This window comes from Microdochium trichocladiopsis (genome assembly GCF_020744255.1).
Source record: "Microdochium trichocladiopsis strain MPI-CAGE-CH-0230 chromosome Unknown B0I36scaffold_1, whole genome shotgun sequence".
In the NCBI taxonomy this organism is placed as follows: Eukaryota; Fungi; Ascomycota; class Sordariomycetes; order Xylariales; family Microdochiaceae; genus Microdochium; species Microdochium trichocladiopsis.
Genome location: NW_025763544.1, coordinates 4,038,514 through 4,066,348, shown reverse-complemented (window position 1 = coordinate 4,066,348; position 27,835 = coordinate 4,038,514). Strand labels below are relative to the sequence as shown.

Here is a 27,835-nt window from a genome sequence, read left to right as displayed (position 1 = left end):
GATCTCGTGGGGCGGCGAGTGGCTGTCTGGGGTTACACCGCGGTTCAACGCTCTTCCGCCCTGTTCCTTGCGCCCAGGTTACTTCAAAAGAAGCTGCCTCGTCCGCATCATCCTCCTGTCTTTGGAAACTGCCATCCCTCCATCCGCAGGCGAAGATCACAGTTGCAATCATGACGTCGACTCCTGAGAAGATTTCCGACGTGCTGGACGAGCACAGCTCAGCAGAGCGAGGAACCGGGGCCGTGGACAGGTGAGCTTGTGTTCCTTCGAGACCGATCGCAGGCTGGTTGGGGAGGATGGCTGACAACAACACGCGCATGCAGCTACAGCAGCAACAGAGATGCCGAGCGTCGCCTGCGCACTAAGATTGACTGGGCCATCGTGCCCATCGTATCGTTCCTGTACCTGTTTTGCTTCATCGACAGAGCCAATATTGGTGAGCGAATGCACACCACGAATCCGCCGTATCCCCCCAGCTACTGACAATATTCAACTCAAAAGGCAACGCTCGATTGGCTGGCCTTGAGCAGGACCTGGGCATGACAGGATACGACTACAACACGCTGCTGTCCATCTTCTACATTTCGGTACGTGCGAGAGCCCGCCTGGAAATTACATTCGAGCAGCCGCAGTAGTGTCCACTGACACCGCGTAGTACATTCTCTTCGAAATCCCGTCCACTATCGCGTGCAAATGGATTGGGCCTGGACGGTTCATTCCATTCCTCACTCTCGCCTTTGGCGTTGTCTCGGTTGGCACGGCGTTTGTGCACACTTTGAGCGAGGCGTGCGGTGTGCGCTTTGTCCTGGGCATCTTCGAGGCCGGCATGATGCCCTGCATATCGTATTACCTCTCCCGATGGTACCGCCGTGGCGAGCTTGCGTTCCGGCTGTCGCTCTTCATCGTCATGGCGCCCCTGGCCGGTGCCTTTGGAGGACTGCTGGCCTCGGGCATCTTGAGCCTGGACCACTTTGGAACTCTCCGGTCCTGGCGCATGATCTTTGCCATTGAGGGCATCATCACGATCGGGCTCGCCATCATCGCCTTCTTCACCCTGACCGATCGGCCAGAGACTGCAAGATGGCTGAACGAGGAAGAGAAGGCCTTGGCGGTTTCTCGCGTCCAGTCCGAGCGTGTAGCACAGTCCAAGGTGCTTGACAAAATGGGCAAGCAAAAGCTGTGGCTGGGTTTCTGGAACCCGATGAGTAGGTACCAGCCCGCGCTGAGTTCCTGGAATACTGCTGACGTCTGGATGTCGATAGTCCTTGCGACCGCGTTTACGTTCCTTCTCAACAACATCACCGTCCAGGGCCTGGCCTTCTTCACCCCGACGATCGTTGGCACAATCTACCCGACCTTCAGCACAGTCCAGAAGCAGCTGTACACCGTGCCCCCGTTCGTGGTTGGCGCTTTCTTTGAGCTGCTGCTTCCTCTGATGGCCTGGCGACTCGACAAACGACAGATCTTCATTGTTGCCTCGACGCCGATGGTTATGGCGGGATACATCATGTTTCTGGCGACCAACAACCCGACGGCTCGCTACGCTGCCACGTTTCTGACGGCCAGCAGCTGTTTCGCGGTCGGGACGCTGACAAACGCACAGGCGGCGGCCATGGTGTCTAGCGACACGTCTCGCAGCATGAGTCTGGCCATCAACATGATGGGCGGCAACATTGGAGGCCTGATTGCCACGTGGACCTATCTTCCCTGGGACAAGCCCGACTTCAAGATTGGTAATGGCATCAACCTGGGGGCCAGCGGCTTGATTCTGCTAGTCAGCACAGCCGCGCTGCTGTGGATGCACCGTGACAACAAGAAGCGGGACGGGCGGGATGCCGAGGAGCAGCTTCGCGGACTGTCGGAGGCCGAGATTGAGAGTCTTGAGTGGAAGCATCCCAATTGGAGATGGTATCCCTGATCCTGGCACAGAAACGGACGCTGAGGGAGACTTTGGATTCGTGGACGAGCGAAGGACGCATTTGTGGGGGGAGGTCTTGCTGGTGAGAGAGTGTGTTGGCACGGCGAATGATGCTCAGGCGGTTGGATCTGTCTATGGTCGTGGCTACGTTATGGTAGCTAATGTTCATGCTGAGAACAATTCATGACTATCAGTCAGTCAATCATTCAATCATGTGGCAATGAGACGAGAATAACCATAGTGATTGGACATCGATTGTGTGCTGCGTAGACGCTGCGCTGTGATTGAAGTTGTGGCTGGCAATGAAGCTAAGCGCCCTGTGGCCCCTGCAGCACTGGAAGACACCTCACGCCCTCAGAGTGCAGGTGTGATTGCAGGCGTAGACTTCAAGCAGTAACGCCCCGCACCTGCCACACGATGCCCATTGTCTCCCACGTGCACATTTCACCTCATGCACCAAACAACCAAACCCTCCGTCCCGTTACTGACCGGCGCAATCTACGTTAGCGTAGTCATGGCAAAGCTTTCGACAATGGCCATCCAGAATGACAGCGACAAGGCTCGGCAATGTGCCAACCCGTTGCTGAGCCCCCTGTGTCGATCGACGAGACCAGTCTCAGCAACAGCACTTCTGCCAGGCCCTCCCCAGGGCATCCCCGCCTCGAACCCAGCCTTGAGCCGCCGGCACCACGGCACGCAACATCAGCCCCCATCAGGCCCTAGCTCAGGCTCTGTTGGAAGTCGACAGGGCTGTGCAACAGATCCCTGACAAAGGGTGCGATACCCGACACCCAGAAACGGCACAGAACACCAACGAAGAGTTTTCCCCCCAAGGCTATGCATCGGGCCAACTGCAGGTGTTTGAGGCTGCGCACTTGGAGTACCCAGCCGCTTGCACCACCCTCCTTTCTCCTGGTGGTCGATCCCCCATCACGCGCCGGGCATAGCCCATGAGGATCGGTCCGTCCCAGAGCTCTACGCCACTAATTATGTGTGGCTGGGAGCCTACTGCAGTTCTTGTCTACAATAGGGTAGCCTGATCACTGGTTGCCGTATGCCTGGAGTGTCTGGCTGGCCTGGCCACCCATTCGAGTCGTCAAGCTTCCCCCGTCAGAGGCTGAGCTGTTCTGCTTCGCTGCTCCAGCTGCAGCCACAGCCGCAGCCTTGCCGTGCGTTGCGTTGCGTGGGGCGAACGACGATGTTTGAGGCGGCCCCCTGGGGCGGATCCTCTGGCAGGCTCCGGGGTCCTAGCCAGTCTGACATGCATATTTTCCTATATATCCCGCCACACCGCTCCACGCGAGGCGCCAAGGAGCCTCTTCCGTTGTGAAAAAAAGGCGTTTGGGTCGCCACCGAGCTTCTGGGAGCACTGTGGTCCATTGTCGTTGACGGCGAGCAAAACATCTATGTATTGGCATCCACGTACAATTCAAGGCTCTCCTTCACCTCCACACCCTCCTGCCCTGGCTGCTCAAACAATCTGCAGGCCGTCTTGCCTGTAGCATAGGTCAACTCGGCGCGCCACTCAACAGACGCCAGGGCCTGCCATGGCGCATATGCAACTATCCCGGGCCGGAACGGGCTTCTCAGCCACCCCAAGCACGCCAAACACGACGTCCACACTGGAACGGAAGGAGCTCGAGAACGTGTGGCGAGACCTCAAGGAGCAGGTTCTCATACTGGCTGGCGGCAACCCGTCCAATCTCAAAAAGCTTGACATTGATGATGTCCTGCTCACACTCGACAAGGTTGCGACGGAGAAAGCCGCGAAGAAAGCGGCAGACAAGTTTGCATGGCTCAAAGATGTAACCGGCAAAACGTTGCAATGCATCCAAACAGTCGGCGGGATGATCGCCGATGGTGCCTCTGAAGTTAGTCCTGATCACCTAACTCCGCTCAAACAGACGACCTCCGGCTAACTGTTCACAGGTGTTTGGACCTTCACAGATGTGCTTTAATGCACTGACGTTTGTCATTCAGGCTTGGCAGGGATATGAGGGCATGTTTGAGAACCTGGCCGAGCTTCTCGAGAAATGCACAGAATTTCTGGAGCGTCTCACATATTATAAGGACAAGATGGACACCAGACTTGCCTGCTTGGCTTGCCAAAACCTCCGGCTGTTTGTCGAGGTGTGCGCCAAGACCATACAACTTCGCAAGAAACATGCAAGGCTTTTTGCTTTCACGAGGCAGTTGTTCCTCAACGATAATGGCATCCAGGATCTGCTCGACATGATGGATCGGCTCAACGGCAAAGAAACACTCCTCGTGAACGCACAGACATGGCGAATAGTGCAGGACAGTGCCGGGAGATTGGACATACTGCTGGAAGGGCAGCGCAAGCAGCGGCGAGACGAGGAGATGAAGAATTGGCGACGAGCGATTGTGGCGAGGCTCGGATTTCCAGAAACCTCACTCGGAAGCAACAAGGAGCCAGTCCCATACTGGCGAAAGTCCTATGACAACAGGAAGAACAGCCTGGTTGACGGCACGGGCAAGTGGGTTTCCAACTATGCTCCTTTCAAAGACTGGCTGGCTTCCGAGAACCCCCGACACTACATGCTTGTCACACAGGGTGATAGCGGTTCCGGGAAAACATCCTTGATGGCGAACATCCTCCGGTCATTTCTCACGGCAGATCAGCCTGGACCGACATCAAGGGTGGTCTGCGCGTACTACTTCCCCGAGGCCGATAGGCGAAAGGAGGACGATGAGGACATTGGGACCTTGCTGGAAGTCGTCACACGCACACTCTTGTGGCAAATCGCCACGGCCTACGAAGCAATGACCAAGTCCTTCATGCAACTTATGGACCGGCACGCTGATTTCACCAATTCTGTGGACCAATGGCGAAAGCTGTTCGTAAACAATAAAGAGCGGCTCAACCCCGACACCACCTTCTATCTTTTCATCGACGGAGTGGACGAAGAGATCCAGAAGCTACTGCCGCTCCTAGAAACCCTGTCCGAGGTGCCCGATAACAAGAAGATGCGCATCTTTATCAACGCCCGGCCAGCCACGGTCAGCGGCTTCCTCAGAAAGTCCTTGTCACTCAATTTCGGCATGATTCCTATTCGGGAACTCAACGAGGATGATGTGCAAAAGTACATTGTCGATCGCATGGACAAGATGCCAATAACGCGAGACGCTGAAAGGCGTCCTGGAATAGACAGTTGGCGCAAGACCATCCTCAGAACCCTTCAAAAAGAGTGCCAAGGTGATTTCATCAAGTTGAACAACAGCCTCAACAAGCTATCTACTGTTGACCTTGTGGACGACATCACCGACATCCTCAAGCAGGCCGGTCAAACGCGTGATGACCTGATACAGGCAGAGATTCGGCGCCTCAATACCACAAGAACGCCCAAGGAGATCCAGGAGATCAATGAGATCATGTACTGGATTGAAGCAGGGCGCCAATGGTTCTCAGTTGACCAGATGGAAGCTCTGCTTTCTGTCAAGCACCATCGTTCTCGCCGCAATTCCAACTCAACACCGACGGTTGCCAGCGTTGGCCGATTTGCCAACTCTCCCAAAGGCTACACACAATCTCCGAAACTATCGGGATTGGGCCTTGGGAGTGGCCTGGGGATAGCGTCGCCTGTTGATAGCGGGACCCGATCCAGCAGCCCCCTGGGAAATACGCAGTCTCGATACGGCATATCTCTTCTCCCTCTAGCTCAGAAGCTCGTCGAGAAGTATTCGCTCTTCACCATCACAGACTCCGGAAATGTCGACTGGCGCTCTATTGACTATGTGCCTTTCATTCCCGAGTATGACGACTATGAGGTTGGCCACCGGACAGACATCCCTGCCACCACTGGCCGCGTTGCTGAGACAGAGATCAACATCGTCCGCCACTTCCTCCACAACGTGTGCCCGACCGAGCTCTACGACCGATTTGACTTTGAAAAGTTCTTCAATGATAAAGTCGGTGGCGGAACGCGCGAGGGCGTTCACATTGACCCGCATAATTCCCACCTGCGCATCACCATAACATGCCTCACACTCCTCACAGATCCCGGGCTGAAGCTCAATGTTGAACTCCGATACTATGCGTGCTGGTGGTTGCTAGACCATATGAAGGAGACAGATCTATCACTGGCAAGCCGGGAGCTGAAGGCTTCTGCCGGCGTGCTGCTTGCGAAGCTTTTCACGGACGATTACGGTATCGACACTTTCTTGTGGCCCTTTGATCTCAATGTTAGCATGGAAACATGGAGACATGGCGAAGGTGCAACGCTGAGGGACGTTCGAAGTGAATGGCTCTACACGCTACACGGATACGGCATGGAAGAACTCAAGCGGTGGTTCAAAGACAGCAGTGTCATTAGCGCGGTGACGAGTCCTCCGGGGGAGGACTTTATCACAGCCGTGCGAAATGCCGATGTCAAAGATCTGCACATGGTCATCTTGCGTCCAGCCGCGATACGCATGGCCAAGCACCTCTATCGGCGTATGGAGTTCACCAAACGCCAAATTTTGGCAGGCCATTGGTTCATCCGCGGCTATCTAGCACGGGTAAGTACTGCAAAGCGACGTGGAAATCCTACTGGCTAACCAAGACGCACCAGTGTGACCCGGAGAAATCGAAAATGATGACAGACTCCCGACACGACTACGTCCTGGAAGACTCTGCTATGTTCAAGCCGTTCGAGGGCGAGTCTTTCACGCTTGAAGAAGTCCTAGAGATTGAGGCTTGGTGCGCAACGGAACTGCAGAGCTCCAAGGATGATTCGAAACAGCAATCGTTATGGCAGATTCATGCAGCCCTCGCCATCTTTCAACTGACCAAGGGCAATACTGAGGAATATCAGAAGCGAGCACGTGAAGCCATCAGGCTCAACCCACAGAACTGGCACGCATGCCATTTCATCGCCAGTCAGACCTCTACCTCAAACGAGGAGGCAATCACACTGCTGAAGAGGGCCAAGAAGGACATGGATATCGCACGTTCACGTTCACCCTCATGGCTGAGTGACCATGCCAACTCGTCCCTGCTGGCACGAACCACTCTGGAGCTCGGCGATCGGCTGTGGGATCTAGGCGAGGATGCGGCATTGGCCGCGAAAGTCCACCGCGAGAGTCTGCAGTACGACTATACGCATTTCCGGGACTATGTAACCATCCTCGAGAACTATCAGCAACGTGCAGCGTGGGATGCTATCATAGCGTTTGTGGAAGCCCTGAACAATGCGAAGGAGTCTTGGGAAGCGTGGTATGATGAGCTTGTCAACGAGTTCATGGTTGCACTTACGAAATCGGGCGAAAACTTCCTCGCCAAGGCCGCAGACGCTACACAGCGTTGGGATGTTGTGGAGGTCTTCTTCACCATCAGTATCGATCTCGGGGAGAAGAGAGACGCGACGAGCCTTCTATTTGTCGTACAGGATGCATTCGCCAAGGTCCTCGAAGCTGCTGCTGGCGAGCAGCACAAGGAGAAGATTTTGAGCATCCGCAGCGACGCCTTGGCGATGGTCAAGGAGCATCCTGACGACTATCTGCCGAAGGACTCTGTCAGCGCGATGACTGGATCCTTGGCTCTTGCTTATCTGGAATTGGCCTTGACCCCGCCTTCGACCATGTCGGAAACCGAAGCTGAGACGTATGGCGCACGTCTCGCTGGCCTTACCCCGGAGACGGATCATCAATACGATATATGGTCCATCATAGTACCTGTCTGCTGCCTCATACGGTATCATACGAAGCGCAGTACAAGCACAAAGTTGTCGACATACTGGCTCCACCGCATCATTCGTTCCAGTCTCGAGCTATTATCGGATGAGGACGAGGACAATGACGACATTGCCTTCTGGGTTTTGTCACGGATTTTGACTACGGTTGAGGACCGCGAGAACACCCGCATTGTCTACAACCTCCGCAACTCTCTTCAGGCACAAGCCCTGCAGTCATGGGAGCAGTGGAAATCTGCTCGTGAGGGGTGGGCCAGTTCAGAGTTGCCAAGTCAAGCCTACTCGGAGCCCACGCCGTACTCCTCGCGTGAGAGCAGTTTCTACGGCCAGGACAGCTTTGAAAGCAGCACTCTATACCGCCACCGCACCGAGCCTATCGACCCGCGCACAAACGGACATGCCGACAATACCAAGATGGACAAGCGCCGACAGCTCCCCACACGGACCAATACCAATGGATCGACCGCCTCTTCAGAGACGCCAATGCACGTGTCGCGGCGCACATCGGCCCCTGCTCAGGGAATCCTGCACGTAAATACAGACTCGTCGATGCCGCAGCTGCCGAACTCGCCAGACGCGTCGAACGCCGGCACCGAACCAAGTTACACTGGCCCTACCAAGCCCGACTGGTTCGTTGACTGCGCATCCTGCGGCAAGAAGTGGATCGTGGAGGACCAGGAGGTACTGCACACTTGCGCGGACTGTGTCGGCGTGGTTAAGCTCTGCGAGACATGCTACGCGAAGCTGAAAAAGGGCGAGCTGCCTAAGACCAAGACAATGCGTTGCGATCGTGAGCATACCCTCTTTGCGATTCCCAAATGGGTTCCGAGCATCTACATAGGGATGCCCCGGGGCAGTGTGCCATTACCAGATATAGAGGGAAAGGCGGGCGAGGAGAGGTGGATCACACTGGACCAGTGGAAGAACAGGGTGAGGCGGAAGTACCTCGGTGAGGAGAGGAGAAGTTTAGTGGTTGCGTCGCCCACAAGCCCCATCCTGACTCGTTGAGCGCCCTGATTAGGTGAAGCAGGTGCCGCTTGGGGTCTTCATGTAGATGTATATTGTCTAGCATATGTCTGGTCTCAAGTTCAGCAGCATTGGGAAACAGCACGTCTGCGTCAACGGCGCTCCAGCGCGGTGCATTTTCTAGGTACTTTGGGCTGTATTAAAGATCACATCAACAGAAGTGAACTATCTCGTCCCTGCGCCAGAATCAATCTCTACCCATGCATCAATGCCATCCCTCATCTTCACATTGTCTTGGGCTCGAGATAACCTGCGTGCAAGGTATATTCCCCTGCAGTTCTCGGCTTAACCGGCTCAATGACCCTGATCTGATCATAGTGGACCTGTAGCACGCCACCACGAAACAAATATCAGCAAATATCTTGCACCTGGTGTCACCCAGTAGGGCTGAATCAAAAGGGGATTAAGAGCAGATGAGGGCAAGAGAAAAAGCGGAAGTCAGGGGGTCGGGGGTGAACACATACACTGCCATAGCGCAAGTACGCCGCAAACGTGCCCTCGGCGATATCCTTGTCCTGATGCTCCTCCGAGTCCCACAGGTCCGCGAGGAACGAGTCCAGTGCGCCCGCGGGGCCGTGGGAGAGCTTCATGGTCGCCGTGTTGGCGAGGGCCTCGTGCACGAACGACTCTGCCTGGGTCCACAGGTCGTCCTTCTCCTGGGCTTTATTGTCTCGGTGTGTGTTGAGGAGCTCGAATTGCCGCGTGCCTGACCACCCAGTTTGCTGCTGGAAGGCCCAGAGCTCCTGCATTGCAGGGGCGAACCACATTTTCTTGGCGTAGTACTCTGGCCCATCGAACTTGTCTTGTCCACTGGCGTCCTTGCCATCGTCGACGAGAGTACGAAGTCTCTCGAAGCACAAGAAGTGGGCGAGGTAGTCATTAAACGCCTCGGTCATGACGTTCAAGTCTGGGCAGTTGAGCTTGTCGACTGGCGGCTTGAGCAGCGGCAGGTGGGCAAGGAGGGGGTGCTTGTGGAAGCCGGCGGCGTTGGTCTTGTGGCCTCCTCCTCCTTCCTGATTCTCGCCACGCCACAGCTCAAGGTAGATCTCGTGCCACTTCCTGACAAAGTCGTTGTGCCGCTTCGTCGCGATGAAGCCGTTGAGCATGGTGTCGATCTCGGGCCGCATCTCGATGATGAACCCGGCCATCTCGTACGGGCTGGCCGGATCCTCAATCTCCCGCCAGCAAATGTCCTCGATGTGTCGGAACAGCAGCGTGCCGGCGTCCATCCAGACGCCCCCGTACAGCCAGAGCAGGGGCAGCCGCACGAGATCGCCCGAGTGCGGGCCCACGCTCGGCCCGTCCATCGTGTTCTCGAGGAACGCGCGCGGGAACCACTGCGGCGACTTGTCGACGTAGTTGAAGATGTTTGTGGGCGACCCGTCCACGCGGTCGACTACGTGGACTGTCCATTCCGGCCCGAGGCGGCGAGTCCAGTTGATGATGTTGCGTCTGTTCCAGGGCTGCATCGCCTGGAAGCCCGTGTGCCAGAATGCCCAGACATTCTTGTCCGAGACGATGGGCCGGCGGGTTTGCAGGAGCGCTGCGATCTCATCGTCGGAGCGGAGATCGAGCTTTGAAGGGGGGATACGAACCAGCCCTGCGGGCAGCGGTTCTTTGGTGAGTTTGGTCACTTCACGACGGGCGTCAAGAGCGGGTGGTGGTTGGATGGCTGACGGTGCCATGGTTCTTGAGAGTGATAATGATATGGTGGGCGGCGTGAAAATGTTAATGATATGATGGCGATGATGATCCCAGAGATGACGATGAATGACAAATAGAAAATGACAAATAGTAGGAGGTAAGTTCATTCTGGAGACCACATTCGTCAATGCCGAAGTCATCAGGGAAAACCGGCTTGAACCAAGAACCCTGTCAGGCCCATCAGTAGCACTATCTGCCACCTCGGTCAGATGACTGAACTGTGCCGCATGCACATCGCCAACGCCGCTTCACAAGATGTCTCCACATTCACACGACAACCTATCGTGCTTAGAGCTGACGATTGGACCTTGCCTTGGTACAGACTCCCCCAAAAGAAACTGTCACGATGGAAGATCACTTCCGGATTGCGCCCCTGTCGGGGTCTTCCTGAAGGAATCCCCGAGGAAGACCTAATGCACAGAGCTGGCCAGTCATTTGAAATACCCGATCATCATCCCTCGTATACTTGGGCATGATCAGCGTACAAGACCCTCTTTCTTGCATTTCTTCATGCACCAACCCCGGCCGGTGGTCGGGGAAGCAGACCCTGTGTCCCTTACTCAGGGTCTTTCGCCCGTTCGCGGCCCGGCGAGTGGGCCTTCCAATCCCTGCCAGGCTTGCAGCATGGTGGGTTGTAAGGTCGCCAAGGCATATCGCCCGCAGTCGAGTGTCGTGTCATCCCACATCCTGTGGTGAGATGTGACGTTACACAACTGCAGCTTATCAGAGCTTGCCAATCTGTCAGACAGGGATCTTGTGATGTCAGCAAACGCGTGCTCCCATGCTCCGATAGTATGCGGCGCATCCACGTGAAATGGACCAATCCAGGGACCTCCGGCGCGGTGCCGACCATTAGTTCAATTGAAAGGTCTACTGCGTCATTCCAAGACGCCGCCCTCGACTCTGCCTGCTTGCCAAAAATTTGGACCGCGTTATACTGCCTCTCGTCGACTTCAGTATGGAGCTCTCTCATAATCAGATTGTGCTTGCCTCGGGCGCAGCGACGCTCTCCTTGGCCCTGGGCATTGTCCTGGTAAAAAAGCTGTCCAGGCCTGATGAATTCAAAGTCCCCCTTGTTGGAGGTGAGGATGCGGACATCAATGCTCTCAAGCTCAGATACGTGCGGGAGGCAGACGTCGTATTGCAGGAGGGGTACGAAAAGGCAAGTCGCGGGCTAAGGAAAAGCTGCTCTCGATACTGAACGGGGAACTAACAGTCAATCCGTTGCAGTTCCGCAACGAAATCTTCCAAGTGGCTACGCCCGACGGCCCGAGGCTCTTCCTGCCCCGGAGATATGCACACGACCTCAAGAAGTACAAGCGCCACGAGGCGAGTGGGATGAAGGCGCTGGCGGATGTGAGTAACGATACTTGACTTAGCAGTTCGAGAGGCTGACAGTCTCAGCGACACATCGGCAACTACACGACGATTGACCACGAGAGCGATATAATGCTGGGGGCCATCAAGATGGACCTAAACCGCAACTTGGGTCTGTTTGTGGGTGATGTGGAGGAGGAAATCCGGCTTTGCTTCGATACACAATTCCTCCCGTGCGATGGTAAGATCACGCGCTGACATTCCGTGCCAGCTCTATTGATCAGACTTGCTAAACATATCCCCCCTTTTAGATTGGACGCCTATCGACCTCCACGAACAGCTTCTCCGGGTCGTTGCCCAGGCAAGCGCACGCATTTTCGTTGGCGCACCACTGTGCCGAAATGACGAGTGGCTCGAATGCAGCACCAAGTTTGCCCTAGATGTAATGACTGGAGGAGAGAAGCTCAAGCAGTGGTCGCCATGGCTGCGGCCAGTCGCGCAGTGGTTTGTTCCAGAAATGAGGCGGATACATGGCGACCACCAACGGGCACGAGATCTTCTCGCCCCAGAGCTGCGGAGGCGTCGTGATGAGGAGCGCGCGGGAGTCGCCGTGCCCCGAAACGACATGATCCAGTGGATGTTTGACCGCGCCAAGAAGACTGGCGATACGAGCTTTGACGACAAGGAGCTGGCGAACCTCCAGATGTTGACCGCCACCGCCGCAATTCACACGACGAGGCTGGCCATCATTCACGCTCTGTACGACCTGGCCGCCCATCCCGAGTACGTCGAGCCATTGAGGCAGGAGATTGCGGCAGTCAGAGCGGAGGAAGGAAGTCCGGTCTTGAAGAAGCAGACCCTAACTGCGCTTCGGAAGCTTGACTCGTTCATGAAAGAGTCTCAGCGACACTCCCCTCCTTCAGTCGGTAGGTCACACTCTTTAAATGCCATGTATAAGCGGAAGAAGACTGACCAAGCTCCTAAAACAACAACAGCCACCTTCCAGCGCAAGGCCATGGTCCCAATCACGCTCTCGGACGGTTTCCACATCCCCGCTGGGACAATAGCGCAGGTCAACACGAACGTCCTTGACGAGACGCCCGCCGAATGGGGCGACCCACACGCCTTTGACGGATTTCGCTTTTACAAGCTCCGCACGGAAAACAACCCGGAGGAGAACTCGCACAAGTTTCAGTTCGTCAGTCCCACTTATGACAGCATGCAGTTTGGCTATGGCAATGATGCGTGCCCAGGGCGGTGGTTCGCAGGCCAGCAAATCAAACTGGTGCTGGCACACATCTTGTCAAACTATGACATCAAGTTTGCGGACGGACTCAAGGAGAGGCCCAAAAACTTCATGTTTGAGGTCAACGTGATGGCTGACCCGAGCGCGGTCGTGCTATTCAAGCGGATTGAGAAGAAGTAGGCACAGACTTCAGGTGCAACTGCTTGAGAACAAGCTGTCTCTTGTTTAGCTCTAGAAGGACCTTTTATCACTCAATAGTTTATTGCGTAATATACACAATACAATCGCCCAGACAGGTTGGACACCATCTGGGCTGAATATTAGCTTCGTGCCGCGATGGTCAGATGCATACACTGTCAGGACCAGAATCAGAGGACTGACTGGAATGCCACGTCTATGGCTCTTCACCATTGCAGCGTTACGACTGATACGCTGGTGGGGTGGCCAACCTCCACGGTTTAGGCAGGTATACCTGGACTGTCTATTCGTCATCGTTACGGGGCATGGGCAGGGGGGCGGGGAGGGGGTTCAGCCAGTATCGGATATGATCATTTCACCCATGGAGCTGTACGCGTTGCGTATCAAGGGCTATTCTCAAGGAGGCATGGTTGGTAGGCAATACGATGCTGCCTTGATCTGCATGGCCCAGGGAAGACGAGTTCGCTCGGCGGCGAGAATGGGGAATTGCCTCGGCCATCTCACGTTTCGTAGGCTTTCTCATGCAAGGACTTTTGGAGACGCGGCCTGACAGCACTACATGAATATCCTGGCGGATCTGCGGCATGCAGAGCCTAGTATCAATTGGTTGCTGTTCATGCAGGCAGCGGCAGTGACCCCCATCTCGTAAAATGGATCGCCACCGAAGTGATGGCGTCTCGTGTGCAGGGCACAACGGCAGCTTCGCGAGAAGGGTTACGTTACATTGTTATCAGGTCTCGCTAGATAGTTGTGCATACTCGTAACTGAAGCATGCAGGGCAAGATAACATGTCGGCGGGAGTGCAGCCAGGATCTAAAGCCCGAGGTCGGGGTATTTTGTGGACGAACGACGAAAAGATCTTATGCCAACCACGGAATTAATCCTGGATTAGGTCAATGCTTTCTGGGGGATCTACCCGACTTTCATATGCGTCTGGCGTTGCAGAGAATGCAAACCAAATGTAGATAACGGCACATCACGCAGAATACGATGGTTCCTTCGTCTTACATCCAATAGCCATACCGGATAGCGCCACATGATTTCAATCCGAAAGAACCCGTGGCGCCACCGGATCCGGGGACCTTGTTTGGAGGTCCCCGGATCCTCAAAGACTGTACGCAGGGGTAGGGGCTAGCGGCGAATGGTAAATACCACCAATGAAATTTGTCATCACTATTGCTGACATGCAGCAACCCGGTCATGATATGCAGCAGATAGGCGTGTCGTGTTTACACCATGTCATCTTTGGCAGCTGCTGTTAGTGGATGAGTAAGAACGGTAGCTCAAATTCCAAATATGCCAAATCCAGCCCACAAAACATCTTGGGACCATCGCTTTCGAGACTAGCGGATAAGGAGTCGTGATCAAAAGAAATATGTACATCCAGATACTATCAAATGCAATAGAACTAGACTGCCTTAGCTTGAGTAAGCCTGGTGAAACAGGGGTAATCTGAGTAGTCGTCCTGTACTCAATTGGCAGTCCTTGAGTCAAAGCTGTTGCCAGAGCACCGACACCGGGCCAGCTTTCGGCTCCCAAGTCATCAATAGTTCAGCTGCGAGATATGCTAGGCTGATCTGCATGCAACATACCGCAAAAGGATTTAGCCAGCTCGCGTGCCGCTGGAGCTCTCTCGTACTTTGAAGGGGTACTGGCAGAAGTCCTATTGACAGAAAGGCCATGTTACATCATGTGGCTGACGTCGCGGAGGTCCTCAAGGGGATCCCAGTCATGAAGCCGAGTCCCCGATAATGCCATGAGTATAGAGTTATATACTTGGCCGCTTGCCGCTTGGGTTACTTTCCGCCTCTCTCCTTTTGTAGCCTTTATTGCGACACCTATCAGAGTGACAGTTACACTGTTCCGAAAATCTTGCTTCCCATTTCATCAACATGGCTCCAGACATAGACTATCTTGCCAAGCATGGCCACGCCGATGCCATCGAGCCCATCGACTCGCGCAAGAACGTGGTAAAGCGTGCGGCCGGCCAGCGAATCCTCGTGCCCGATATCCTCTCACTGATGCCGGCATGGCCAAGCGAGCTGCAGCCCGACATCGATGCCGTCAATGAAGAGATAGACGAGTGGCTGAAGACGTATGAGCTCTCTGTTCAACACCGCCACCACTTCATATGTTGCATTTTCTGACCACATCGACATCTCTCTTCAGTGTCAAGGTTGCTGAGCACAAGAAGGCCAAGCATCGAGCACGGGGAAACTATACTTTACTCACTGCCGTATACTACCCACACTGTACGCGGGACAAGATGCTCCCGTTGACGCAGTTCCTCTACTGGGTATAATCAAAAGACCTCTGCACGTCCTATCGAGGCATGCGACTAACTGAACAATTGCCCGGTTAGATCTTCTTTTGGGACGACGAGATCGACACAGGCGGTGAGCTCACCGAGGACAAAGAAGGCACTCTTCAGTGCTGCAAGGAGACAAACCAGTGCGTTGACGACTGCCTCGGCCCCAACCCCAACTACGAACCACCAGCCGGCTCCCGCGGCACGGTAGAGATGTTCTACCCCATCCTCAGAGATCTGCGCGCCGGCATGGGCCCGGTGACCGTGGAGCGCTTCCGCAGCGAGCTGCACGACTACATCAATGGTGTGGCGAAGCAGCAGGATGTCCGCCAGGCCGAAGACCTGCCCAATCCCTGGGAGCACTTCCAGATGCGTAGTGACGATGTCGGTGTGATTCCCAGCATCACCCAGAACGAATATGCCATGCAGTTTGAGCTCCCCGAGTGGGTACGGAGGTATATACATAAAAGGGGGCTGACCTGCCTTTGGAGGTAGAATGCGTGGTGCTGACCACTCCCTGAACAGACATGAGGCCATGGAGTCCATCATCCAGGAATGCACCAGGTTGACTGTTCTTCTCAACGAGATTTTGTCACTTCAGAAGGAGTTTGTGAGTTCCCCGATCGTCCCACATCGATAAGACCAGGTGCTGACCATGTCATGCCAAACAGAGGGTGGGACAGCGTATGTCGAGCTACCTGCTATTTTGCGACTACCCAAGATCACGTGCCCCGTTTATAGAGAACTGACCTCGTCTTAGTCGAAAACCTTGTCACCCTATTTATGGCCCACGACAACATGTCCCTGCACAGTGCCGTGAACAGGGTCCTCGATCTCATCCGCAAGCACTACGACATCTGTGTCGAGGCTGAGGCCAGGCTGCCGTGGAGCGATTCGGACGAGAAGTTCAACGAGGACATGCGCGAGTATGTGCGTGGATGTCATCGACTAGCCACGGGCACGGCGTACTGGAGGTGAGTATAGAGACTCTGAGCAGTCCTTCTCGAGGTGGCTGCAAGAGTTTGCGGAGGTCACGGCCGCTGACACTGAGCTAGCTATCACTGTGAGCGATACTTTAAACACATCCAAGTCAACGAGAAGAGGGAGGTGTTGCTTGACTTGGCCTTGATTGAGCCATGAAGGTCAGTCCGCAGAACGGATGTCGATCTGGTGGCATAGGCTAGGGATCAGGTCACAAGGGAGGAGCAAGCACAAGTAGTAGCGAGTATACGGACCAGAATTGAAATGATACTTCCCAAGTCTTACCTGACTCTGGCGTCTGCGGCAGAGGCACTGTTTGTATGATCGGAGGTGCAGATGGCGTTTGCGAAGCTTCTTGTGAACGGTAAAGGCCTTCCGAAGGACGAGTGTGAGGCATGCTCCAGATTTTGTTCTCCCCAACACCCTTCGCCTGCTTTTGAGCACGTACCAGGACAAACGACAGTTCAGCTGTGACCAGGCATGCTGTCTGTGGCGGACGCGAAGCGGGAGCGGGAGCTTGGGCCTTGTGATGTGGACTGGGAGATACCGTTGAGCAGCCGAATGGTTGCATGCCAGATCACAGGGTCAGTCGGCCCACAAGCATCGTCTGACACCACGCTCGGGCCGATTGCTCTCATCTAGGAAGGGTTGTGGTGCTAGTGCACTAGGCAGGGGAGCCTGCCACTCCACACTTGAGAGACGAGACCATGAAAGACTCGGCTCTCCAGCAGTGCGAAATGACCGCAAATGTGAGAGGCTGCATCCTTTAGACCGCAGAGTCAATAAGCTCTCGCTCTCAGTATGGTATGGCTATTTTGAGTCAGCGCGAGACATGTGTCTTGGCGTTTAAGCATGGCGTCAGATTTGCATGATGCAGATACTGCAACCATCAACTGGGCACGCTGAATAAGTCACCTCACCGCCGAAAGCAAGTAGCTTATTGAACTTGGCACAGTTGTCCTGTAAATACCGAAATGCGACGTCCTAGCGGATGCGACAACTGGTTGCAGTGGTGACCTTGGAAGCCGGTGGTAATGAAGTATTAATTCAAAGTGGGATGAGGATGGCAAGATTACCTCGTCAGTATTCGCAAAATAGGCTATTTAGTCGATGGATATTCCGAGCCACTTGATGGGACGCCATTATATTCTTTGCGGATGCTGTTGCAGAAGTAGTGGGTTTGCCCGTCAAGACAAACTCACCAGCAACGTTTCCTGGGACCCGTGTAACCGTCATGTCTGCCGAATTGAGCTGAGCACGTGCAGGACAGCACCCCTGTCGCACATCTGGCCACGATGTGCCCCCGCATTTGCGCTGCTCCTAAAATAGAATAAAGAAGATGGCCAGATCTTTCACAAGCCGAGCGATTGGGGGTCAGATGTCCTCCATGACCATGCTGCAGAGCAGATTTGTAAAGAGGGAATTCGCTGAGAGTTCCGCTTTTGGTAAAGCACCCTCGGCACTTATGAAAAGCTGACGCCAGAGAGTCGATGCCAAGAACCTGGCGGTAATGAGGCTGGCGCCAGCAACTATGTATCGAGCACTTTAGCGAGTCAGGAGATGGTACCTGACGGCCAGGGGTGGCCTAGGGTGGCATGGCGACATGGGCCAATTGCCGTTCATGGTAGGTGGCATGCAGCCTTGCTAAGTTGGTGCGCCGCTTCGCAAGATTGCAATAGACCGGGAGGCAGGGGAGGCGGGCCATTCCGTAGAGGCAATAAATCAATCTGGTTGGTTCATCTGAACGACTGAAAGGTGCAAGGCCGAAATAGAAGGTGTCGCTGCTACGTCGGTATTACCCGCCTGCACGTTTCCCCAGTCCGCAGAGCCTCCAATCATCATCTGCCGGGCGCTCGTGCATGCCGAGAATTCAACATCTGACCTAGGACTGTTGTAAGGCTCTGCACCAGCATCAGAACTGTAGTCAAGGCATCATGCGCTGGAAACGGCTGAAAGTGGAACGCCGGCAACCCTTCGGCTCGATCCCCAAATATGAGTAGGGCATCTTGTATATAACTTGCTTGATCTTCCTCGGTCTTGTCCAGTCTTTTCTCCTCCAGGCTCAAGAGATCAGCAGACGACCTCCTCTCACAGTTGCAAGCCCAGACCGCATACGCCCTCGACGCTTCACGGAAAGACCTGGCATACTCCTTTGTCTACACTCCCTTTACCCTCACGACATTCAAGAGTACTTCAACCGTCCAAAATGGCCTTCATCAAAAATGCCATTCTCGCCCTCGCCGCAACGGCATCGCTTACAACCGCGGCCGTCATTGCTCCTCGCGAGGGAGTGGCCTCTAACGAGACCACTGTCGCCAGTGAGAGCCGTGTCTCCGAAAAGACTGGTGTCTCCATCATGTCAGCACCGCAGTGGTACTCCGGTCCTTGGTACAACTACCCGACCAACTGGCTCGGCTGGGAGGACCTTGTAAGCAGTTTTCCACCTTCGAATGCTGGTTGACGATGCCAGTATACTGACCTGAGTTCTCTTGTGGTTTAGTGGCAGCGTAACGATGACATGATCAGGCTGACGGGCTCGACCTGGGACGATGTCGGCCGCATCAACGTTGCTATCTGGGAGGCCTCTAATCAATACAGCGTCGATCCAAGGGTGATCTTGGTCATTATTATGCAGGAATCGCACGGGTACGTCGGCGTGCGCACCACCTACTCGTACCAGGGCATCCCGACAGCCGGCCTCATGCAGTGCTCAGGCTGCGCCGGTTTCCCGGGCCAGACCAACCTCCCGCAGGAGTGGACTACGGAGATGATCATGGGCGGCACTGCTCACTTCAGGGGCAACCTGGACAACTGGGGTGGCAACGGTTGGGAGGCTTGGTGCGTGTACCCTGCTCTGCGCGAGTACAACAGCGGCCAGGTCAACTGGAACGATCTGAGCGACCCACTTGGCGCCACTCCCGAGTACGTCAGCGACGTTTCCCAGCGCCTCGGTGGCTGGTACGACTAAGGACTTGCTACAAGAACAGCATGCACTGCGTCCTTAGGCGGTGCGGACAAGAAACGGACTCCAGAAATGAGAGGTCCCCTCCCCTTCTTGTCTGGCTGCTTAGCAGCTCTCGGGGCAGGCAATCTGACGGAAGTGAAGTCTTCATCTGGCTTCACTTCTTCATTGCTTCCTTCCATCATTGAGACCTCTGCTCCCTCTTCATCTTTCCTATCCGCGTTTTAAGTCGCTCGCTTTCACAGTCGTTTGCCTTTCGAGGTTTTTTCTTTCGAGGAAATATTCTGGTATATACTTCAACAATGAATATAAAAATGTGGCACGCTAGAAATAGCGTCCCAGTATCGACAAAGCCATTGAAATGCAAAGAAGTTGAGATCGCCGTCCTGCAATGTGGCATGAATAACTTTGGAGACTCAGGTTGGGAAACAAACCGTGCTACTTTGACGAGATGGTGCTCCGAGAGTACGATTTCGAACACAGCTTGCTATTGAAATAGTCGACTTCCACCCAAGCAAGGGGATATTGATTCTTGGAGAAATACCCCTTCAGAGTGCCATGATATATGCCTGCGAGGAGCTCGGCCTGCTTAGTCAGACACTCCACGGGATCTTTAAGTGGGCCCTTTGCTGCACAGCATCATAAACCCCAACGAACTCACGAGCCCGCAGGTGGCCCTCACTTCATACGATTCGCCATTCTCCAGGACTCCAGGTCTTAAGGCAATGCTCAAGGGCCACAACCATCCTCAGCCAGCAGTGGCCAAGGCCGGCACGCCACTACGGGATCATTGCAGTATTCGAATTACGACTTCGCACGTGCATACACAGCATCTTGGCAAACATTGGCTCATAAAATGTGACACGACCAACAACCGCGCGACAGACAAGTTCGCAAGCATTGCATTTCCGCTAGTTCATGGCGCCAACTGGCTGCCTTTACCGTAGCAGTACAATCTAGATTATCTCGTGGTGAAATAGCGTCAATAAATGATAATAATCTTGTGCATTGTTGATGTTTCTGTTCTAGCTAGTAGTGATCTGTTTTGTTTTGACGGTCTCACCATATAACGACACATATGGCTATTTCATTTGGAGTGCGAGTGTTGTCGTGCGCGCGATCTCTCCCGATCCATGACCCGTAAAAACAACGAATCTGCACTACTTGCGCTTGGTCTGCTTGGGCTTCTTGCGTTGCGCGACTTTCTCGCGGGGTTCCTGTGCCGGATCATAATCACCATCACTATTTTCGTGAGTATCTGGGATATGGTCGTCCAATTTCGAGTGGCGACACTTGCCAAGAGCCGCGGGGCGGTCGTTGGTCGCCTTTGAGCGCAGAAACGAGGTTGTGGTGGTCGCTGCGGCTCGGGGCAGAGGGGCATCTGGGGCGTGGCGGCTGCTGCTGTCACGTCACGAGCTGGGGAGGCTGCATTTGATGCATCGGCGCATGATACAGAGTCGTGTGCGTCCTCTTTCTGGGCACGACGTCGGATCAAATTCTTCTGGTCGTTGTCGCCTCGGTTGGGCTCAGCTAGGGTGACATGGGAGCAACTTGCAACTGTCTCGTTCCGGGTCGATGTGGCAGTATCTGCGGGACTGGCCATGTCACAGTTGCTGCGCTTGGTCTGCTTGGACTTCTTACTGTAGGCGATGTTTTCACGGCGTTCTCGCACCGGACCATGATCGTCATCACACTCTCCGTCAATATCAGGGAATCTGTTCGATTCCATGTGGTGGCCGTTACCCCTGGGCACATTGCATGGAACGGTCGTGCGTGCCTTGAGCGGGCAGAGGGAGCTGTGTTAGGCGCAACCCACAACTCGCATCTGCAGTGCCTCAGGCTCCCGAAACGAGGCAGTTGCAGCCTGTTCCCATGTCACTCAATCTGAGCCCAAACGCAGGATACCGCTCTCTTGATGTCGCCAGCCGCGCGGGACTGCGAAAACCAGGCCCTGAGGATTGAACCTGCTCGCAAGAGGGAGTCTCCTGTGGATGCGCCTAAGATCAAGAGAAAACAGACCGCAGTTCACGACTGGCGCGGCTGCCACTGCGGAGTCCAACTCCAACAGCTCCGGCCCTTATTGCCAGCTTCTTCCGACCTGGTGACTCACCCAATATTACAGCTGCTTCGTCTCCAGCACCGCCCCAGGCACTTCTTCTGATCTGGCGTTGGAAACCAAATCAATGCGAGACCAACACAAACAAGCAAGAGGGCGCGTCCTTCCACAGATGCCAAGCGAAGAGCATCAGTCATTTGAGCTCAGATGCTTCTCGGCAGGGACGGCCCAGCTGCCCTTGCTGGTGAGCGTGCAGGACAACATCAGACCTCAGCAGTAGGTTGTGATCCCGTCAGCCTCTCGGTTCAGTCTTCGAAGACCCTTCGATCCAGGTGCAGGACGATGACGAACTTCCGCCGGTCCAAATGCCCGGAGCCAGGGAAAAGACAGAGACGGCGGCCCTGGGAATGTTCAGCCGCTGCAGTGATGGGCCGAGAGCCGAGAGCCAGTAAAACGGGTCTCTGTTCTGTTTAAGCCGCTGGAGTCGAGCCAAGAGCCGACGTGAAATGCTACTTGCGTTGGGAAATCCGCACCGCCGGGCTTGCGGCTAGAACGTCGCTTCAACATGGCAGTGGCAGTGGAGCCGCTGCTGCAGGCGTGCGGCGGCAGAAGGCCTCGCAAGCGAGAATGGCTTCGATGAATCACATGAACACGTCAGCGCACACGCATGGGGTTGATAGAATCGTTGTTGGATGATCGAGCTACTCTCACTCTCTACAGGGTCTGGGGGTGAGGTGAAGTACAACAACATGTGTTTCCCACGTTGACCATAGATCGCTAGTGCTCATAGGTGTGCTCGCGCAGCGTCGACAGGCGGCACGCTCACGACCGCCGTCTCATCCATGCCCGCGCTCCGGTAAGCGTACGTGAACGTCCATCCTGAACCTGCACCGCCATGCTCGCCCTTACTGTTGACGACCACCACCCCGCTCGAAACCTGCGGGTACTTGCGGACCATCCGGCGCACAGCGTCCTCGGCAGCGGCAGTTGGAGTCATGCCGTTGCGGAGGTTTTCAACGGCTTGGTAGCAGGGCAGGAACCGCATCATGATGTCCCCGTCACCTGTGGCGCCACAGCCACCGACCTCGCCATCCACGTACGAGCCACTACCCGTAATAGGCCCATCGCCAACCCTCCCAGGCACTTTGTAGCTCGCGCCATTCGTCGACGTGCCCGCTGCCATGATTCCTCGCGAGTCTATTGTGATCATGGAGATTGTGTCGTGTCCGACAGGGCGACCACGGGCTTCAATCAAGCCTGCGTATGCAGGACTCAGCGAGTCAAGGCCCATGGGTGTGTACGGCCCGCAGGAAGCCGCTGGATCAGGCGTCACATTAAGGCGATAGTTTGGCTGGCACCCTGCAGCGCGCCAGGCCTCGCACTTCTCCCTGGATGCCTCGGTGGAAAGGTCCTCCTCGGGGAAGCCATTGGCCACCGCGAATTCGGTGGCCAGGTCACCGGCGAGGAGTGTGTGGGTTGTGTGCTCAAGCACGTGCCTGGCGACGCTGATGACGTTCTTAATCCGTCGAAGACCGGCCACAGCGCCAGATTTCATTGTCGTGCCGTCCATGATCATGGCGTCGAGCGTCGTCTCGCAATTCTCGTCGGGCGAGCCGCCAAAGCCAACTGTGCCGTCGCATTGATTCGCCTCACATTTTGCGCACCCGATCTCGACAGCATCGAGCGCTGACGTGTTGGCGTCCAGCAGGGAGAGGAATGCAGCATCTGTCGCTGCAGTGAAGGGGCCACCCCAGGTGTTGATGACAAAGGGGAGGCCGACTGGATAAGTTTCGCGACCAATTGTTGCTGCAAGGGTTGGCGACAGCCATAGGAGCAGCCCGGAGGTAAAGGTCTGGGTTGACAGCATCGCGACGGTGAGCAATGCGACAGATGTGGCGGCCAGTATTCCGAGCCAGCAGGTAGACAACCGGCGAGGTGAAGGAGTGGCATGAGGCACTGGCCTTGACTTGGCCATGGTGGGCGGGCGGCGGCGGCGGCGACGGGTAAACACCCCAAGAACGAGTGAAGAAGATGGCAAAATGCCAAGCACACGGCCTCAGGCACAGTCGAGGTCAAGCTTCCTCTCTGGGCAGTGGCAGGTGCAGATCGTGAAACAGCCAGCCATCACCCTTATCTTTCGTGCATGGCACTTGGCTGACTCAGCTTGTGGAGCTGCAACGCGAGTGGAGCCAAACAACCACCCATGCACGCTTGCACTTGGGCTTTGCAAGCTGGTGCACGCAACCCGACATGCCTTCCTCCCTCACCGACAACATCATCACCACCTTGTGTTGTTCGCGAGATGTCTGTCAACAAAGGCTCGTGACGCCTCAGTATCTGCGGCACTCTTCACCTCGGTGAGGAGTGACTGCTCGGGGGAGGTCACGCCGCCCCTGTGAAAAAACCATTCCACCACTTCTTGGTTCTTCTGAATCTCCCGTTGACAACTTCACGCACGCATCACACGCACATCACATCTTATGCCTTCCCTTACAACACCTCATATCATTCCAATTATTTTTATAATGTTCCTTAGACAGGGCCAAGCCAATTCTGTTCACTCGACACAACACGCTGTCTCCATGGTACTTGAGCACCACTCCCAGCCGCCAGCAGACACGTCTCTTCCTAATCAGAATCCTTCGTGGCTTTTACAGCCCAAAGAGCTCACCATCCTTCTGGACACACACCCACGCTGAATGCCTCCGCAGTCCTCTCTTTCTCATCCTGCAGAGGTCGCTTCGTCAGCACTCGGCATCGGCAAAAGCACAAACCGTCAACTCCAGGACCCGTCAGTCATCCGCCTCTCCACAGATCACACGGTCACATCTGCCGAAGTTTCCTTGAGTGCCTATTCCAAGGATTGGTTTCACAACATACTCCTCTGGAACCAAGACTGCCGTGAGTAAACATCCCTTCCAGCAGCTCCCTCATTTCTTCGGATGACTGACAGTCTCCACATGGGTTTCCAGTCGCCAAGAAGCACCCCCATGTCGATGATCCCAGTGGCAGGGTCACCTCCATGATGTCAATCCAGGTTCTCATGCCGAAAAATACACAAATCACCATGGCAGATCCCGGCTTACTGTCTCTCCGCCTGCCTGTCCGTTCCCACAGCTTTGTTGGTCTGCATGTCGCGGCTGTTCTACACGAGTAAAGCGAGCAGGAGCACCGTTGTTGCCTCACTCCCAAAGCCCCAAGTCATCAACTCTGATTGCGAGCTGATCATCAACTGCGAAGCCACGAGTCTTGTTTGGGCCAATGACTTCTACGCATGCAAGTTTGCACGCCAAGGTGGCCTCTCTTGGTCTCCGGCTCTTGTCAAGCGTCCAGCCCCAAGGATCAACTCAATAGCTGGATCCCTGTCGCTCGGGAGTCCATCAACACGCAGCAAAGAGGCGAGTGACATCGTCGTGCACTCTGATGTTTTGCTTCTGGACCTCTGGACCTTGGGACCTTAAAGGAGTGGCGCACCTTAACCCCCTTCACACTCAACCCCCACACCACAATCACTCCACCTTGGGCATCGCCACCTCAGGCATCGCCACCACCAACACAACGGTGCCACTGGAAGCATGGGGAGCGAAAAGATGATACTATGCAGTCGGCAACGGGTCCGCACACCCGATCGACCACGGCACATCGCTAAAAGGCAATGCGACTGTACCAGAGAAGTGCCGGATCTCTGGTGAAAAACCCAACTACCCAACATCAATTCTTCGGAATTTCCGTTGACTGCATTTATCATCATCATTTCGCTGAGTAGATATTCTTCTGCTCGGTCGTACTATGTTGAGTTTCGTCTTTGATCATGGGTGAGCATGAGATCACCTTCGCCAGGCTGAGTTCGACAAGACTACTGACGATCTGCATTTTTTAGACTTGCATCGCGCCTGCCACAATTACCGCGTGCCTGCTCTAGAGTGTTACGGCTTGGGACCTCCTAGTCACTCCTCGTTTTGGGCCATCAAGTGGCTCCTCACTCCACATCCCAGTTACTGTCCCGCCTCTGACAGTCATCACCACGGTCGGCCCCAGCGCAACACCTGCTCAAGGTTCAGTCTACGCGGGCACGCTTCACCAGACCCTTCCAATCGCCAGCGCAGACCCGCGTTCCCCAGAGTAACACATCAGCTCAACAAGACGCGTGCATCTCGAGTTTGGTCATGGCTGGGCCCATCAAACCCCCGAATCAGAACAGCCAGCCCTGTCCGCCTTAACCAATGACGCCCCTCACTCCACAGACCGTAACGGCAACATGTTCGTACACGGCACGATCCTTATTGAACATGGCGACCTTGACGACTCGGGAGACAAATGCATCCAGGATTCGACAGGCATCGACCGATGGGAAGTCCTCCGATGTCGAGATGAAGTACCTGGATCTGCTCAGCGACTATTCTGAGAAAGGTGACGCCTATTCGTAGTGCGAGATTGCCTGCCAAAGCAACCCCTTTTGCTATAAGTCAGACCACACTTACTCGTTGCCAGATGCACAACTCGTGGAGCAGCCGGGCTTCGATGGCGATGACGAGGCAGCCACTCATCCAGGTCCAGAGATGACCACGTTGTGTTTCGTCGTCCACCAGCCCCCAACGACAACGACTCTGACAGCTTGTCCCACAAGATCAATCACTCCAGACCTCAGCCGCATCGCGCCTGGTCCGCTCCGGCTGTTGTGAGTCCGTTTTCAGTGGGCCGCATGATTTCCTACAACCAGTCCGACCGCCACGAGTTCCGTGGATCACAACAGCATGCCCATGGCAGCTCCGTCCAGGGTACGACCGCTCCGCCGCGAGCGGACACTATCAGCGTCGTCACCACCTCTGACGATGAGTCCGTCTGTGTACCATGTGATCACGATGGCGAGCACCGCTAAAAGAAGTCCGACCATGGACACATCTACAGCCACCATCTCAGTCAAGACTTGTCCGGTGCTGACAACATTCACGGCACGCTTGGCTCTCTCGGAAGCGGCAACTCCACGTGAGCTATGCATGCTGATCGCGCCTGTCTCTCACGGTACAGTGACACAAGTAACAATCAACCTATGCACCCACGGATGTGAGAGATCGAATAGGTCGTGCCAGACATTCTGCTTGCACTCAATGAACGCACCCGACGCTTGTTCCACGAGACAGTATGAGCCTGTCCATTCGAGATCAGCTGAGGCCGATGCGGATGGGTTGTCCACGTAGCGTCTTCTTGCTCCATGTCAAACAATATGAGTCGCATACACAGTGTTTGCATTTTCACATTCGCGCGCCCTATCATCTCCCCAGACCTCAGGCTTCAAAGCTAGTCGAGTCGCGACTTCGGCTCGGTTGATGCACAAACATGTCAAGCCCTTGAGGAGAATTCCTTCTCGGTCATGGCGGAGCCTGCCATGACTGTCGTGTGCCTGTCTCAGGGTTTACTGCAGCCCAACGCCTCTCCCTTCTGGTAAAAACCTTCAAGGTTCAAGATGAGTCAAACTTCGAGGGACACACGAGCTCCACAGAAACTATTGCCAAGAGCACCAGATTCATAGCGCTTTGGCGCAGAAGATGCGTGGTTCACTGGGACACTGTAACAGCTCTTGGCATGCTCGTTCTTCACGGGAATCAGGTGGCAGTCTTGGCAGGCGGGAGTTTGAAAGTGGGAATCGGGGCTTGCAAGTCATGAAGTATGTAATTATCGCGATCCTAGTCCTAAGAGTCGGTGCAAGGTGCATGAGAAGTTGTGGGCGGCCCTGGGAAGGCAGTTCAAGCCGTCACCATATTGTTCTTCACTGGTCAACTTGCAGTTGTCAAGATACAATGCGAACGATGATCCTCTCAACTTCCCTGCTTTACATGACAGAGTGACATTGTCGATGATTTGATGCCGCCAACCTCAACGTTAAGGTGCCAGTGGCAGCGAAATCGCAACACCTTGCCCTGTCCCCACATTATCATTTGTCACAACTCCGCAAGCCACATTCTTTCCAGCTCTGACATGGCTAGTAGACTAATTGGTGAATTCTCACGCTTTTTCTCTTTTAATTCTCAATACGTTCCACTTTGTGCTCATCCCTTGTCTTGTAGTTTCCGTGCTTCTCCAATGTGCCTCATCCCAACAATCACAACGGACACGGCTCCGTTCCGGCGAAGTCCCACGATCATAGGCAGGCTGAACCTGAGCCTGGATCCGAAATTCGCGGCAGGTCTGGTTTTCTACCAAGCTTTCTTGAGGTTAAGATCACCCGCCCACCTCTCCTCGGGGTCCGCAAGCTTGCTGTTGGGCCGCCTCTCGTATGCGTACTGAACTTCGACAACAATCTCTCTGCCATGAACCTCTGTGCCAAGGGTGGCACCGCTGCTCTTGAACGTTCAAGACTCATGCGCAAACGATTGCGCCCTCTGGCCGATGCTGTCGCATCAGGTCCCAAATGCCCAAGATGACGGA

At 55.0% G+C, this 27,835-nt stretch overlaps 8 protein-coding genes across 8 annotated transcripts; 5 read left to right on the top strand and 3 right to left on the bottom strand.

The window, feature by feature from the left end:
- Nucleotides 1-170: 170 nt before the first annotated feature.
- Nucleotides 171-1,918, top strand: B0I36DRAFT_358123 (major facilitator superfamily domain-containing protein; the record flags this gene model as incomplete). The annotated part of the gene is made up of 5 exons (XM_046157912.1): nucleotides 171-250; nucleotides 324-436; nucleotides 502-587; nucleotides 656-1,205; nucleotides 1,263-1,918. The coding sequence occupies 5 exons, from the start codon at nucleotides 171-173 to the stop codon at nucleotides 1,916-1,918; spliced, it is 1,485 nt and encodes a 494-aa protein (XP_046018941.1).
- Nucleotides 1,919-3,263: 1,345 nt separating this feature from the next.
- On the top strand, nucleotides 3,264-8,824 carry B0I36DRAFT_16446 (uncharacterized protein). The gene is made up of 3 exons (XM_046148706.1): nucleotides 3,264-3,789; nucleotides 3,848-6,439; nucleotides 6,493-8,824. Exons 1-3 carry the CDS (start codon nucleotides 3,466-3,468, stop codon nucleotides 8,617-8,619), a joined length of 5,043 nt encoding a protein of 1,680 aa, XP_046018940.1. The 5' UTR covers nucleotides 3,264-3,465; the 3' UTR covers nucleotides 8,620-8,824.
- A 37-nt stretch (nucleotides 8,825-8,861) lies between these two features.
- B0I36DRAFT_358121 (glycosyltransferase) lies at nucleotides 8,862-10,322 on the bottom strand (the record flags this gene model as incomplete). Its single annotated transcript, XM_046157911.1, has 2 exons — nucleotides 8,862-8,960; nucleotides 9,102-10,322. 2 exons carry the CDS (start codon nucleotides 10,320-10,322, stop codon nucleotides 8,862-8,864), a joined length of 1,320 nt encoding a protein of 439 aa, XP_046018939.1.
- Nucleotides 10,323-11,191: 869 nt separating this feature from the next.
- On the top strand, nucleotides 11,192-13,227 carry B0I36DRAFT_427212 (cytochrome P450). Its single transcript, XM_046162419.1, has 5 exons — nucleotides 11,192-11,503; nucleotides 11,572-11,697; nucleotides 11,746-11,899; nucleotides 11,970-12,584; nucleotides 12,654-13,227. The coding sequence occupies exons 1-5, from the start codon at nucleotides 11,300-11,302 to the stop codon at nucleotides 13,082-13,084; spliced, it is 1,530 nt and encodes a 509-aa protein (XP_046018938.1). The 5' UTR covers nucleotides 11,192-11,299; the 3' UTR covers nucleotides 13,085-13,227.
- A 1,588-nt stretch (nucleotides 13,228-14,815) lies between these two features.
- Nucleotides 14,816-16,909, top strand: B0I36DRAFT_260337 (terpene synthase). Its single transcript, XM_046151120.1, has 7 exons — nucleotides 14,816-15,197; nucleotides 15,272-15,398; nucleotides 15,465-15,865; nucleotides 15,936-16,020; nucleotides 16,082-16,094; nucleotides 16,171-16,384; nucleotides 16,466-16,909. The coding sequence occupies exons 1-7, from the start codon at nucleotides 14,995-14,997 to the stop codon at nucleotides 16,548-16,550; spliced, it is 1,128 nt and encodes a 375-aa protein (XP_046018937.1). The 5' UTR covers nucleotides 14,816-14,994; the 3' UTR covers nucleotides 16,551-16,909.
- Nucleotides 16,910-18,220: 1,311 nt separating this feature from the next.
- On the top strand, nucleotides 18,221-19,447 carry B0I36DRAFT_16407 (uncharacterized protein). Its single transcript, XM_046148701.1, has 2 exons — nucleotides 18,221-18,819; nucleotides 18,892-19,447. Exons 1-2 carry the CDS (start codon nucleotides 18,598-18,600, stop codon nucleotides 19,357-19,359), a joined length of 690 nt encoding a protein of 229 aa, XP_046018936.1. The 5' UTR covers nucleotides 18,221-18,597; the 3' UTR covers nucleotides 19,360-19,447.
- Nucleotides 19,448-20,513: 1,066 nt separating this feature from the next.
- B0I36DRAFT_344546 (uncharacterized protein) lies at nucleotides 20,514-21,082 on the bottom strand (the record flags this gene model as incomplete). Its single annotated transcript, XM_046156271.1, has 2 exons — nucleotides 20,514-20,678; nucleotides 20,762-21,082. 2 exons carry the CDS (start codon nucleotides 21,080-21,082, stop codon nucleotides 20,514-20,516), a joined length of 486 nt encoding a protein of 161 aa, XP_046018935.1.
- A 996-nt stretch (nucleotides 21,083-22,078) lies between these two features.
- B0I36DRAFT_311681 (asparaginase-domain-containing protein) lies at nucleotides 22,079-23,488 on the bottom strand. The gene has a single exon (XM_046152401.1). It carries the CDS (start codon nucleotides 23,382-23,384, stop codon nucleotides 22,194-22,196), a length of 1,191 nt encoding a protein of 396 aa, XP_046018934.1. The 5' UTR covers nucleotides 23,385-23,488; the 3' UTR covers nucleotides 22,079-22,193.
- Between the last annotated feature and the right edge of the window lie 4,347 nt (nucleotides 23,489-27,835).

Bases quoted from the DNA above. Each gene is read 5' to 3' on its own strand.
- B0I36DRAFT_16446 (XM_046148706.1), top strand. From the start codon at position 3,466: ATGGCGCATATGCAACTATCCCGGGCCGGAACGGGCTTCTCAGCCACC. The intron at 3,790-3,847 runs GTTAGTCCTGAT...AACTGTTCACAG, and splicing joins TCGCCGATGGTGCCTCTGAA to GTGTTTGGACCTTCACAGAT. The intron at 6,440-6,492 runs GTAAGTACTGCA...AAGACGCACCAG, and splicing joins TCCGCGGCTATCTAGCACGG to TGTGACCCGGAGAAATCGAA.
- B0I36DRAFT_427212 (XM_046162419.1), top strand. From the start codon at position 11,300: ATGGAGCTCTCTCATAATCAGATTGTGCTTGCCTCGGGCGCAGCGACG. The intron at 11,504-11,571 runs GCAAGTCGCGGG...AATCCGTTGCAG, and splicing joins TGCAGGAGGGGTACGAAAAG to TTCCGCAACGAAATCTTCCA. The intron at 11,698-11,745 runs GTGAGTAACGAT...TGACAGTCTCAG, and splicing joins GGATGAAGGCGCTGGCGGAT to CGACACATCGGCAACTACAC.
- B0I36DRAFT_260337 (XM_046151120.1), top strand. From the start codon at position 14,995: ATGGCTCCAGACATAGACTATCTTGCCAAGCATGGCCACGCCGATGCC. The intron at 15,198-15,271 runs GTATGAGCTCTC...ATCTCTCTTCAG, and splicing joins ATAGACGAGTGGCTGAAGAC to TGTCAAGGTTGCTGAGCACA. The intron at 15,866-15,935 runs GTATATACATAA...CTCCCTGAACAG, and splicing joins CTCCCCGAGTGGGTACGGAG to ACATGAGGCCATGGAGTCCA.
- B0I36DRAFT_16407 (XM_046148701.1), top strand. From the start codon at position 18,598: ATGGCCTTCATCAAAAATGCCATTCTCGCCCTCGCCGCAACGGCATCG. The intron at 18,820-18,891 runs GTAAGCAGTTTT...CTTGTGGTTTAG, and splicing joins GGCTCGGCTGGGAGGACCTT to TGGCAGCGTAACGATGACAT.
- B0I36DRAFT_311681 (XM_046152401.1), bottom strand. From the start codon at position 23,384: ATGGCCAAGTCAAGGCCAGTGCCTCATGCCACTCCTTCACCTCGCCGG.